The 12,566-nt window shown below is 59.6% G+C and overlaps 1 protein-coding gene across 1 annotated transcript in view; it reads right to left on the bottom strand.

Moving 5' to 3' along the window:
* The window catches only part of NCOR2 (nuclear receptor corepressor 2), a 210,691-nt gene that overhangs the window by 182,251 nt on the left and 15,874 nt on the right, over positions 1-12,566 (bottom strand). The window contains exons 3-6 of the mRNA XM_044685401.1: positions 9,198-9,369; positions 7,545-7,679; positions 6,915-7,351; positions 6,537-6,612 (exon numbers count right to left, since the gene is read on the bottom strand). Of these exons, the coding sequence (XP_044541336.1) occupies positions 6,537-6,612; positions 6,915-7,351; positions 7,545-7,679; positions 9,198-9,369 (820 nt within the window). The remainder of the gene's footprint in view (positions 1-6,536; positions 6,613-6,914; positions 7,352-7,544; positions 7,680-9,197; positions 9,370-12,566) is intronic.

Genomic DNA, 12,566 nt, shown 5'->3' with positions numbered 1-12,566 from the left:
CTCTCTCTCTCTCTCTCTCTCTCTCTCTCTCTCTCTCTCTCAAATACCCTCTTTTGGCGGCATATTATCAGGGAGAGGAAATGAGATTTCTAAAGCCCCAGTAGAGAGATGCTGCCCAAATCCCACTTGAGATGCACTCCAATGAACAGCTTTTCAAATGGAAATGTCACTCTTTGGAAACGTTTAAATTTCATCCTGCTTTCTCAGTGAAAAAAAGATGATTAGGAAAAAGAGCCTGGCTGGGGAAGCAGGAGAGGGGGTGGCAGATCCCTCACTGGGGGAGATCTGAGGCCTGAGCCAACACAGCAGTTCCCAGGGTGAGCCCTGTGCCTGCCACTGCCACCAACTCCTCTGCCATCTATGGGGGGGGGGATGCCTGAGGCCTTGGCACACCCTCCCCCCCCTCCTTTCTCTCTCTTTCTCTCTCTCTCTCTCTCTCACACACACACACACACACACACACACATACACACATACATTCACTCTGTCTCTGTCCCCCCCCCAGCAGGTGAGGCACCCACAGCCCCGTCCTGTGTCTCCAGAATGAAGGCTTCGCTCTGGGCCTCCTTCCCAGCCCCGTGCCAGCTCGGAGCGGCTCTGGTCCTGCTCAGCTTCCCCGCAGAGGAGGGTCAGTTAAGAGCGCAAAGGGGCGGCCAGCTGCTGGGAGTGGGACGCTGCGGGTGTGCGGCTCGTGTCCAGAATGTGGGATAAACAGAAAGAGGGAGCAGGTGCAAGAGAGGAGACGAAGGAACAAGGGGGCTCTCCGAGCTCCCCACCAGCAGAGCAGGGGGCTGCAGACACAGGTTTCTCCTCTCTCCCAGCCCCAGAAACTGTCTCATTCATTCATTCATTCATTCATTCATTCATTCATTCATTCATTCANAGAAACTGTCTCATTCATTCATTCATTCATTCATTCATTCATTCATTCATTCATTCATTCATTCCCTGGCTTTTCTCCATCTTCCTGTCCCCTGTCGTGTGTGTGTGTGGGGGGTGGGGGGGCTGGAGATCACACCAGTGAAGAGACTCTCCATCAGTGCAGATCTCTTCGGTAGCTGAGTGCAGAGCAGGCTCGAGTCCATCTGCCACTGGGCCGCCAAAGTGATCTCCCTAAAAGGCAGCTCTGACCGCAGGGCCCGACATCTCCACGATCCAATGTAAGATGTTCCTTCCTCAGCCTAGGCCGCTGGGCAGCACAGGGACCAGAGCCTGGAGTTGGAGAGGCCTAAGACCAGATCCAGCCTCTGTCACGGAGGAGCTGGGTGACCTTGGACAAGTCATTTAACTTCTGTTGGCCTCTCTGTAAAATGGGGGCAATAACAGCAGCTGGCCCCAGGGTTGTCGAAGGATTCTAACAAGATAAAAACTGCCAAGGGTCAATACAGTGCCCGGCACAGAGCAGGCACTTGGAAGCATCTGCTGACCCGCTTATAGCCTGGGAGTTGCCCGGGGATGCTAGAAGGTAGGTGGCTTGTCCAGGCCCTCACTACCCCGGGGAGCAGGAAGGAGCCCCCCCACCAACCACATGCCCACTTGAAACTGTTCCGGGTCAGGCCAGGAGAGAGGCGGCTTTCAGTGGGGGCCTGTCCCGGGTCAGAGCCACTGTTCAGACTCTAAAGGAAGAGCCGAGGGACGGGAGGGAGACAGCTCCTGGCAGCTCAGCCACAGGGTCTCCTGGTCAGGCTGCCCTTTCCCAGGCTCAATTCTGTGGCTGGACAGGACAGTGAGGTGGCTCAGTGGACAGAGCCAGGCCTGGGGTTGGGAGGTCCTCAGACACTTCCTAGCTCAGTGACCCTGAACAAATCACTTAACCCTTTTGCCTCAGCGTCCTTATCTGTGAAATGGGAATAAGAACAGTACCTACACCTGCTAGGGTTGTTGTGGGGAGCCAATGGGATCCTGTCTGCCAAGTGCTTCCCAAACCTGAAAATGCTGTCAGACATGGGCCTAAGAAGCCCCAGAGCCCAACACCTCCATTTCACAGAGGAGGACACTGAGGCCAAGGGCAATAAAAGGTCTTGCTCAAGGTCACGTAAGAAGCAGCTGACAGAGGCGGGAAGGAGCTTGGTCTGAGGTCATCAAAGCCAGGGCTTTTCCCATCAGAACCTGCCCGCCTCTCATCTGCCCAGGCCCAGAACGGCCCAGGCTGTCCCTGGAGCGAGCGGCCCTGCCCACAGAGCCCCTCAAGGAAGCCTCCAGTGTGCCAGGCAGGAGCTGACAAGGTGAAAAGTGCTTCCTGCCTAACCCTTCCAGCTTCGTCCAGAGGGGAGTCTCTATGGAAGCATCTCTGGCGTTCTCAGAGAAAGGGACTCGCCAGGCAGACGGCGGCATCTCAAACTGTGCCAATGGGGAGGCCCAGGGAGGTTAAGAGGAAATTGAGGTCACTTCTTGAATTCACTTTCATTTTACTCCCGATAAACATGGTAGAGGGTGCAGGAGGCTGAGGCTGTTCCTTTCAAATTAATTAATTAAAACAAATAAATCAACCTTTACTACCACAGCAATACCTCTCCAGGCTAAAAGGGAAAAGAAGGCAAATAAACTGGGTGCCTCTAAGAACCCTCACCAGGATCTGCCCCAAAGTGCCACCCTGACTCAGAAGGTCTAAGTGGAGGCCAGAACAGGTTGGACTCCATTGAGGGCTCTTAGCTTCCTCCCAACTACCCCAGCAACACCCAGGGGAGGAGGGGAGGGGCTGTCAAGGACGCCCCAAGGAAAAGGGCTTTGTCAGCAACTGTCAGGTGGGCCAGGTGGCTGGGAAGCAGGTGGAGGAGGGTGGGGCTAGGGAAGGGGGAGGGGGAGGAGGGATCAAGAGATAGAAAGGGAAGAGGAAAGGGGGTAAGGGATGAAAGAATACAGGGTGAGGGAAGCCTGATGGGCAAGGTGACTGTGGGCAAGTCTCTTCCCTCCTCAGGAGCTCAGGGCCTCCAAGCAGTTACCTATCTGCTTTGCTAAAGGGATTTTCTCACCCAAATATTCCCTATGTTTAATGGGGATCTTGTGCCCACCCCCCCCAAAAGAGGGCTTGATACTGGAGATATATGGAAGGAACCCAGGGTGGTCCCTGCCCTCAGGGTGCTCCCATTCTAATGGGTGAAGGTAGATGGGAGGGAACTGAGAGGGCCGGGCCTAGCTGGGGATGGCAAGCAGCCCAAACCTTCCAGCTCACTCTCCTTACATGCAAAAGCCAGCTGTCACCCCCTGGGGAGTCGGGATGTGCTGGAGCAGGGCTGATCAGGCAGGAGGCGGAGACAAGAGATCCTGTCCTGAAGCGACCTTCCTGTTCAGCCTGCAAAGAACCTGGGAGGCCCTGAGCGTGCGCAGACACAGGCATGCTCACTCCCACATGTCTCTGCTATCTCCTCTCCCTGCCTCTTTCTCCCCCTCTGTGTCTCTGCCTGTCTCTGTCCCTCTCCCCCATCCCTCTCTCTCTCTCTCTCCCTCCCTCCCTCCTTTTTCTGTCTCTCCCTCCCCTTCCCCTCTCCCTCCCCCCTTCTCTGTCTCTCCCTCCCTCCCTCCCTTCCTCTCTCTTTCTCTTTTCCTCTGTCTCCCTCTCTCTCTCCCTTTCTTCCCCCCTCCCGGACCAGAGGAAAATGCAGTATGCACCTGGGCCTGGCACAGGAGGGAGCCGCCCTCCTTCCTTCTCTGGCACACACTTGGGGGAAGGAGATGAAAGGGTGCAGACAAGCCTAGTTTCAAAGGAGTTTCAGGTGGATTTCTTCTGAAGAGGGCAGGGGGCACAGCAGATAAGTCAACGGCCCCACTCTCATCATATCCTCAGTCATTGCAACAACCATTTATTTGCTGTGAAAAACTCAAAAGAACAGTCAGATCGGGTGGCGAGAAGTAACCCTGCAGAGCTCTGGAGTCACCAAGACCTGAGTTAAAATTCTAAACTACATGTATGGCCTTGGGAAAATCCATTTGGGTCGCTCTGCCTCAGTTTCCCCAGCTACAAAATGGGAGTGTTGGACAAGATGGCCTCTGAGGGCCCTTCTCTCTCTAGAGCTATGGTCCTAAGTTACTTCTGCCTTCTGTGCCTCAGCTTCTCCCTCTGTAAAACCAGGGGGGTGGATGCTCCAGCTCCAGGGCCCTCGGGGCATGCCTGGTCCATCCCTCACACCCCTAACTTGACAGTCAATGTGACCTTCCCACCCCTCCACCTGGATCACTGAAAAACTCAGCAAAACCCAGATATGAGCCAGAGCCCCAAGAGAGACCTCTGAGAAGCTCGAAATAACACCACTGGCTTTCCTTCCTGCAGTGAGGAACACTTTCCAAACCCCTTCCCCTCGACTGCTCCCTCTGACAAAGGTAGCCTCTCTCACCAGTTTCAGCCCTAACCAGAGGCTCCCCACAAGCACTGAGCTCACAGCACTGGCCCCTCTGCCTCACATCCCAGCACAAGTCCCTCCTCCCCCAGGAAGTCCATTGGGCTCCCTTCTCCTGGACCTCTGCCGGGGGGAGAGGGGAGCCTACCCTGCGGGGGGGCGGGTCACAGCTTTCTCCAGCAGTGACTCCTCCATAAGGGGCTGTCTTCCACAAGGGCGGCCTGAACCTCTCCAAAGATCGGTCTGGCTCTCTGGGGCTGAATCCCAGAGGAAGAGGCAAGTCCTGAGCCACCCGGACCCGGGCTGATGGTTCACAGCTTGAGGCTGAGAAATGGGAACAGAGACACCCCCTTCCCTGGGCTCCCCTGGCACAGCAGGGACCCTTTCTGTGGTTCGACTCTCCCTTCCGATGAAAGCATTCCAGACTTTCAGAAGAAAAGGGGAGACAGATGGACAGTATTCATGTGGAGAAAAACTAGTGAAGAGAAACTCGAAGAGCCTCAACAGAGAGCCGGATTTGGGGGGGAGCAGCAGCAGCCACCCACAGAAGGGGGTTCCCTCCACAAGGAATCAGGAATAAACCAAAAAGCAAATGAGAACCCTCCAACAGAGCCATGGGCCCCTGGACAGACAAGTCGCTTCGCCCCTGGGCCTCAGTTTCTTCATCTATAAAACGGACGCCCTAACCCCTCTCAAGTAGGCAGAGCCCTGGCGCTGGAGTCGGGACCCCCAAGTGGCTACGTGCCCACGTGGCCTCACTCAGGGGCTGACCAGCCAGCCGAGGGTCGCTCCACTTCCAACTGCTACAACGGGGTGACCCCAGCTGCCTCCCTGGGCTGCCATGGGCCTCGCCTCCCACTGTGTCCGTACCGCTCTCTGAGCTCCTGAAGGCTCCTTCTTCATGACAACCGGATCCCACGGTGCCCCCCCACCCCAAGGCGTGTCCATGTACACTGTCCCTGGTGTTTGCATGCCTCAGTTCCCCATTTGGAGGCGGGAGCCACTCTTCAAACATTAATTCTCTATTAACTCCCTCATTCTGAGCTGCCCCCCCACCCCACCCCAGGGCTAGAGACCAGAGCCGTGGAGATGCTGAGCTGGAGGGAGGCCACCCAGGGAGGCCCCTCCAGTCCAGCCCTTCCACCCTCAGAGCAGGCAGATGGGGCTCATCGAGCTGAGTGACTTGCTCAAAGCTGCAGAGACGATGGCGGGCAAAGGCAGGATTTGAACCCGGCTCTGGGCACAGAGACGAGCTGGTTTCTTTATTCAGAAGCGGCATCACCCCTGTGGTGAGGATTCCGGCTCGGCTCCTGTCCTGGGGTCGAGGGGGCTGTGCCAGCAGGGCTCTGGGCACCCTTCCAGCTCTCCTGTGGGTGCCCAGGCACTAACGAGCTTCGGTGCACCCCTCTCCCTTGCCGTCCCCACTGCCCGCTCCGTGGGTGGCACAGGGGGCGCTTCTCCCAGCAGCCAGACCATCTGCATTTCAAAGCATCCCCCTGGCACCCCCTCACTTCCCTGGGCAGCTGCAGGACGGGGCACCAAATGGTTCACTCCGGCCTGGAGAGATGAGCTGGACGTTGGCCAGAGGCTGGAGGGGGGAACAAAGGAAGGCCTTCTAAGGAGGGAGGTTCGCCCGCCGCAGCCCCTCCAGCCCACCCACCTTCTTCCCACTGCAGCCAGCAAGAGCCCAGGTTCTTCCATCTTCCCCTCCCCGGCCTCTGCCATCCACACTCTGAATGGGCTGAAGACTGAGGTACAGACCCGGGTTCAAATTCCATGTTAGATGCTCATTCGCCGTGTGATCCTAAGCAAGGGGCATCCCTTCTGAGCCTCAGTTTCCCCATCAATACCAATGAAGATGTCTTCTAGTCATTTAGCAAAAGAGGAAAGCGCAGATCCATAGGCGAAAATGCCTGGACCGAGGCCCTCTGGGGAGTGAGGCTGGAACGAGGGGCCAGGTCCAGCCTCCTAGCTCTTCGAATTTCTGTCCCTGTTGTCCATGGCTATGTGGGCCTCCTGACCGCACGGTCACCTCGCACTCATGTCCAGCCCTACACGGGGCACCTGCTTGTTTCCAAGATCTGTGACCACCAGAAGGACAGTGATGCCTGCAGTGGTCTCACGGCATGCGCATGCCTGGAGGCAGAGACAGAAGAGTCACTTTCTTAGCAGAACTCCAATTGGCTTTCTGGGACAGCTGACCGGATTCACAGCTCCACCAACAATGTGTGAGTATGGCAGTTTTCTCACAGCTCCTCCGCCACAGACTTTTCCCATCCTGCCAGGGGCAAATGTGGGACATCTCAGACCTGACAGCCTTTTGCAAAATGGTGGAGAGGGCCACGAGGTGGCTCAGTGGGTAAAGCCCCAGGCCTGGAGGGTTAAAATTGAGGCTTAGACACTTCCTAGCAGTGTGACCCTGGGCAAGTCACCAGCCCTTACTGCTCTTCCATCTTAGAATGATGCTGAGGCAGAAGGTTTGGGGTTGAACAGAAAGTGGAGGAGGAAATCCAGCGTCCTGCAGACCCTGAGGCCTGGCTCTGAAATACTGCCGGACTCTAGGATGATGCTCGCACTGACCACAAGTAATTCTGTTCAATTCCACGAGCATCGATGAAGCACTTGCCGCGCACACGATCCCAAGCAAGCACTCCCAATGGGACGCGGACTGTGCTAGGAGCAGAGGAAAAAAGGACAGAGCGTGCCACGAGGAGGGCACAGCGGGTGCCAGGGTGGGGCTCTGGGACGGGGCTGCCCGAAGAGGGCCTCCACATGGGAGATGGGCTGCCTCCCTTCGGGGTTCCGGATGGGCCCGAGCTCAGAGGGTATCGGCCGGCGGACGAAGCGACGGGCCCCGAAGTCCGGTCCCCCACCCGGCGGGGCTCTAGGCACAGCATTCTGGCTCCCGCTAGCTTCGGCTGCCGCTTCCAGGATTCTGCCGCCCTCAGGCACCCACAGCGACCATCGGGACGATCACCAATCCTGATGCCACCCCCGCGCCGCTGCTCCGCGGGGCCCTGGCACCGTGGCAGGACGGGCGAGCCAAGGCCTCATGTGACTGTCAGATCCGGGCCTGGCAGGGCGGCAGGCAGCCCCGGCCGGCTAACGTCCCCCATTCAGCCTCAGCCAGCTGCCGTCACCAGCCCTCCCGGGGCTGGCTTCGTGCCCGGCCGGTGCCCCGATCCTCGGGAAGCGAGGTCACGGCGGCACAAGGCCCTTTGTGTCCGCCAGGAGGGGGCCCTCAGCCTTGGAGAGACGAAGCAGCAACGCCGGGCCGTGCCCACCCCCGTGGGCTGCCCCCTCGCCCAGAGGCGAAGGGCCTGAAGAAGGCGGCCAAGCCCTCGCCTACGGAGGGGCAAACTGAGGCCTAAGTGGGGGAGCTGCTAGCACTCAGGGCTTTCTCGGGGCTTGCTTAGCCCTCCCTGCGCCCAGGCTCCCCTCCCTGGGCAGCGGGGCCATGGAGTCGGCGGGCCCCTCCTCGGACCCGTGCGTGTTTAAGGGAGCCGCAAAGGCTCACGCGGGAGGCAGCGACGCCCAAATAGCATCGTCCGAGCCTTCGGTCCAATAAGCTCAGGAGGGGAAGCATGAGCAGAGCCCCAGGACTAGAGTCCGGAGGTCCTGGGTTCAAATCTGGTCTCAGCCCCTTCCTCACTGGGTGGCCCCTCCGCCTGGCCCTGGGACTTAAAAAAAGGAAGAGACGCTGCCGGTGCCCAGCTCAAGGCTGCCTCCCCCCTGCCGCCTGCCCGCCCCGCGGAGCCCGATTACGCAGAGAAAGGCTCCCCACTAGGAGAGGCCCCGGCTGGCAGCACGCGCTCCCGCTGACCGGGGGAGGGGTACAGGACGGCCTCCTGCGCCTCCCGCCCACCCCGTGCCCATGCCGGCTCTGCCCCTCGGGGCCTCTTCTGTGAAGGAGGGCAGGACGGGACGCCTTCCCCGAGCCCCGGCCCTGGAGCAGCACTGGAGGCGGTACTTGAACCCTCCGGGAGCCCTGGCCCCTCCACGTCCGGCCGGAGCACAGAGCGGGGGACGGACACCCGCGCTGGACGCTCTCCCCCCCCCCCCCACGGACGGAAGCTTGAGAGCCAGGACGGCGTCCGGAAGGCCCGGCTGACCGGCCGATTCTGCCAGCCTCGGGCAGAGCCCTCTAAGAGGCGGCCCTGGGCCCGAGCCCCGACATCGACTGTGCCAAGAAGCTGCGGGTGCGGGCGCGCACACACACGCACACACGGTCATCTTTTCAACCTGGTTCCCCCACCTAATCCCTTCTAGGCAAAGGCTGGCTTTTCCTTTTTCCCTGAAGGCAATTTAAAAAGCACGTGTTGGGCACCTGCTCCGGCCTTAGAGCCGGGAAGACTCGAGCTCCTGCGTGCTCCTGCGTCCAAAGGCGGCCTCAGACACTCCCTCCCCGCCGCATGAGCCTGGACGAGTCACTTCACCTGCCGGCCTCCGTTCCCTGGTCCGCACGGCGAGCCGGAGAAGGAAGGGGCAACCCCCCCCAACGTCTCCACCAAGCAGGCCCAAACGGGGTCCCGAGGAGTCGGACTTGACAGAACAACAGCCAAACGAACCAGAATACGGCAGGCCAAGGGGCAGGCATGGGCCACATACAAGGACGGGTGGATGGCCAGATGGACAAATGGTGGATGGATGGACAGACAGACAGGTAAAGAAGAGGATCAATGAAGGGATGGATGGACACACGGACTGCCAAGGAGCGCGAGGCTGGACGGATGGGCAGAGGCACGCCGGGGGCCCAGAGGGGACGCCCCGAGCAGCCCACGGAGAAGCCCCGGCTCCCGGAGAGAGGACTCGGTCAGGCCGGGGCAGTGGCACGAGGCCTCAGGGCTGGGGGCTTCCTCTTACCTTGGACAGGTCTTCCGTCCCCCCGTGTGGGGCCAGCATAGGCGAGGGCCGAAGCAGCGGCTCCTGGAGCAGCTCCAGCCGAGGCCGCTTCGTCTCGATGAATTCAATCTCAGATTTGCTCAGGTCAGGCAGGTAGGAATGAGCCTCGGGCCGCAGGTGCAAGTCCTGGGACCTGGGAGAGAAGAGGCAGCGGTGAAATGGGGGCATGCGCAGGGCGGGCCACCGGCACCCCGCTTCAGCTACCCTGCGCCTTTTTCTCCTTTCTGTCCTTTGTGGCCTGGGAGGAGGAGGGGGCCGGGACGGGAGGAGGACGGGGACGGGAGGGGAAGGACGGGGACGGGAGGAGGATGGGAGGAGGAAGATGGGGACAAGAGGGGGAGGATGGGGACGGGAGGAGCACAGGGACGGGAGGAGAAGGACGGGCCCAGGAGGAGGACAGGGACGGGGCCTGGCCTGTGGTGCTGAGGGAAAAAGGAAAGGCAGCTTTGGAAAACACGCCTCTTCCCAGGCAGGCTCAAGAGGCTCTCCAAAGCGAGGCCCCAACGCCACCAGGACCCCCAACAAAGGATTTCCTGATGGGGAACAGAAGCCGTCTGTCACTTCACAACAGCCGCTGGCCTGCACCAACCGACCCCGAGAGCTCACAGAGTGATGGGAAGGACTTCACTCCAGCCCCGAGAGGCCCCTGCTGGGACGCCGGGGCTCCCCCTTCTGCTGGTCTGAACGCAGCCAAATCACAGGCACTCAGCCTCAGTTTCCCCAACTATAAAACGAAGGGCATAGACTACCTGGACGACCCCCCAGACACCAGGACCCGCGGTCCCTCCTCTGCTGCAGGGAGCCATCCAATGAGAGAGCCCAAAAGGGAATTCCTAGATTTCAAGCAGAAACAGATATGAGTGGGACCCTTGGAATGTGGGACAGTCTCCTCATCCCTCTCGGGGGTCAGAGCAGCAGGGAGAGCACCCCTATTTTAGAGAAGGATACTGAGGCGGTGAGCTGGGCCCAGGAGGGTCTCGCAGCTTCCTGGCCTCCCAGGAACATCAAAGCGAAGCAAAACTTCACACAGCGTTTCCCAGCTTCCCATCCTAACTACGAGCCTTGGCTTGCCTCAAAACCATCAAAAGGCAGAGAGTCCCCCACATCCTCTGCTCCCCATCCTGTCCCACTTTCCCAACAGCCAGGGGGAGCAGGAGACAGGCACCTGGGAATGGGGGGAGTGTTAGAGGGGACCATCTGGGGTCTGGGCCTGGCTTGACCGCCCCAGGCGAGCTCCCCAAACCTGTCGGGGTCCGAGCGTCCTGACAACAAAAGGGGGAGGGGGCTGGACAAGATGGCCCCAGGCCCATTGGGAAGAAGGCTCCGGCCCTCTCCTCGAGACCACTCTCCCACTTTACACAAGATCCATAAGCCAGAGGCTGAGTCCAGGCTAACAGCCCGGTCCCCAATTCAAGGTCTTGATGGCTTGAGCTCTGGCCGCAGGAGCCCGGGCTGAGCCAAGAGGCTTGTTCAGCCTAGATCCAGAACCACATGCCAAAGGGAGCCACAGTCCTCTGCCTGTTCTGTACGCACGGCACTCGCTCCATCTCCCACCTCCATGCCTGGCCGTGCCCCTGCCTGGGATGCTGCCGCCTCCATCGGGCTGTGAGCTTCCGGAGGGCAAAGGACCTCTTTTGCCTTTATTTGGAGCCTGGCCCATCCCACATGCTGACCGACTGCCCCCACAGAAGCCCTCCTGGCCTGGGCTGCAAGCCGTGCCCCTCCACTGCCCCCAGGGTGAGTATTTTCTGCCATCTCACCAGCTGAAATAAGGGCCCAAAGCCCAGAGGCCAGTAGGGGGGCTGCGGTGGGCGTTTGTCGTCCATGAGGTCTTCCGCAGAGCTGGGCACAGAGTGGGCACCTTAAAGATGCTGGCTGAATGGCTGATGGATGGAAATAGGAAGACTCGCCTTGTAGAATACACCAGTGGGAGTGGTGGGAGAGAGGGCAGGAGGGCCTCAACAACCCACGGCTCCATCCAAAGGACCCCAGGAGTGCACTGGGTCCCTGAGCCCCAGCTCTGAGAAGGGGAGCACTCCAGAGAACAAGGGTCCTGAGCTGCAGGTAACCAGAAGGGCTCCAGGCCCTCAGGGCGTAGCGCTGGGGCCCACAGCAACGTCCGAGCCACCTAAAAAGGTTCCTGCCGGGCCTGAGGGCCAAGGCCCAGGGCAGGGGCCAGGGCAGGGGCCGGGACTGGGCGTCTGAGGAGCCAGCAGCAGGGTGGGAGGCAGCAGAGTGAGGGGGAAGTCGAGGAAGGTCCCTGCTAGCCCTGCCTGCAGTCCGCCTATCCCCCACAGGCTCTGGAAGGGAGCTTGGCAGCCCCAGCGCCTGACAGATGAGGAAGCCGGGCCCTGGGAAGCCCAATGTTCCACAGGGCACGGGCTGCCCAATGGGCCAAATCCAGGCTTTTGGACGGCGGGGGCAGCGTCCTCCTCCTCCAAGGAAGCCGCCAGGCCCGAGGGCCCACCGCTGGGCTTCCCGGGCTTCATGGGAGGAGTTCAGAAACATTTTCAGAGCCACAGAGATGTCACTGGGCTCCCAAGCTTTGTGTTGCTCATGGATGGGCTCTCCTACCTCCCAAGCTTCATCCCTGCTCCTGTAGACACTCCCCTGCCTCCCAAGCTTCATCCCTGCTCCTAACTCCCAAGTTTTCCATGTTCTAATAGAGACAGGCTTTGGGTGTGCTAATACAGATGTGGCCCCTCCACCCTCACTTGAATAGACGTCCTCACCTCCCCAGAGGCTAACAACACTTGTAAACTGTTGGCTCAAGATCCAGCAGGTTCCCTTCGTAGCCCTGCCACCCCCCACCCACAACGAAGAGCAGAACTCCTCCCTTAGGAGACAGAAGGTGGGGGAGCATTAAAATCCCTAAAAGTAGTCCTCCACAGAGCTTCTGCAGTTCTCAGAAGGGGTGGCGAGGCCGGGGAGCTGGGTGAGAGTGCTGCCCCCTCGCAGGACCCTGGTCAGTCATTCGGGCAGCCCTGTGGGGCTCATCTCTAAAGGGAGGGTGCTGATCCCTGAGCCCCTTCTGCCTTGGCCGTGCGGTCCTTTTCTCAGTCACATCCAAACACTTAGGGCTTTGTTTTGGGATTTTCTTGACAAAGATCCTGGAGTGGTTGGCCATTTCCTTCTTCAGCTCATTTGACAGATGAGGAAACAGAGGCCAACGGGGTTAAATGACTGTGACTTGGCCAGGACCACAGAGCTGGTCAGTGTGTGAGGCTGGCGCCCGGGTCTTCTTTACAAGCCTTCCAGGCAGGAGGCAGGCGGTGCAGAGTGCCTGGGCCTGGGTTTTCTTCATTCTTCCGTTGGCGCTTTCGGTTTTCT

This window comes from Gracilinanus agilis, chromosome 1 (genome assembly GCF_016433145.1).
Source record: "Gracilinanus agilis isolate LMUSP501 chromosome 1, AgileGrace, whole genome shotgun sequence".
Classification (NCBI taxonomy): Eukaryota; Metazoa; Chordata; class Mammalia; order Didelphimorphia; family Didelphidae; genus Gracilinanus; species Gracilinanus agilis.
This window is presented reverse-complemented; position numbering and strand designations above follow the sequence as displayed.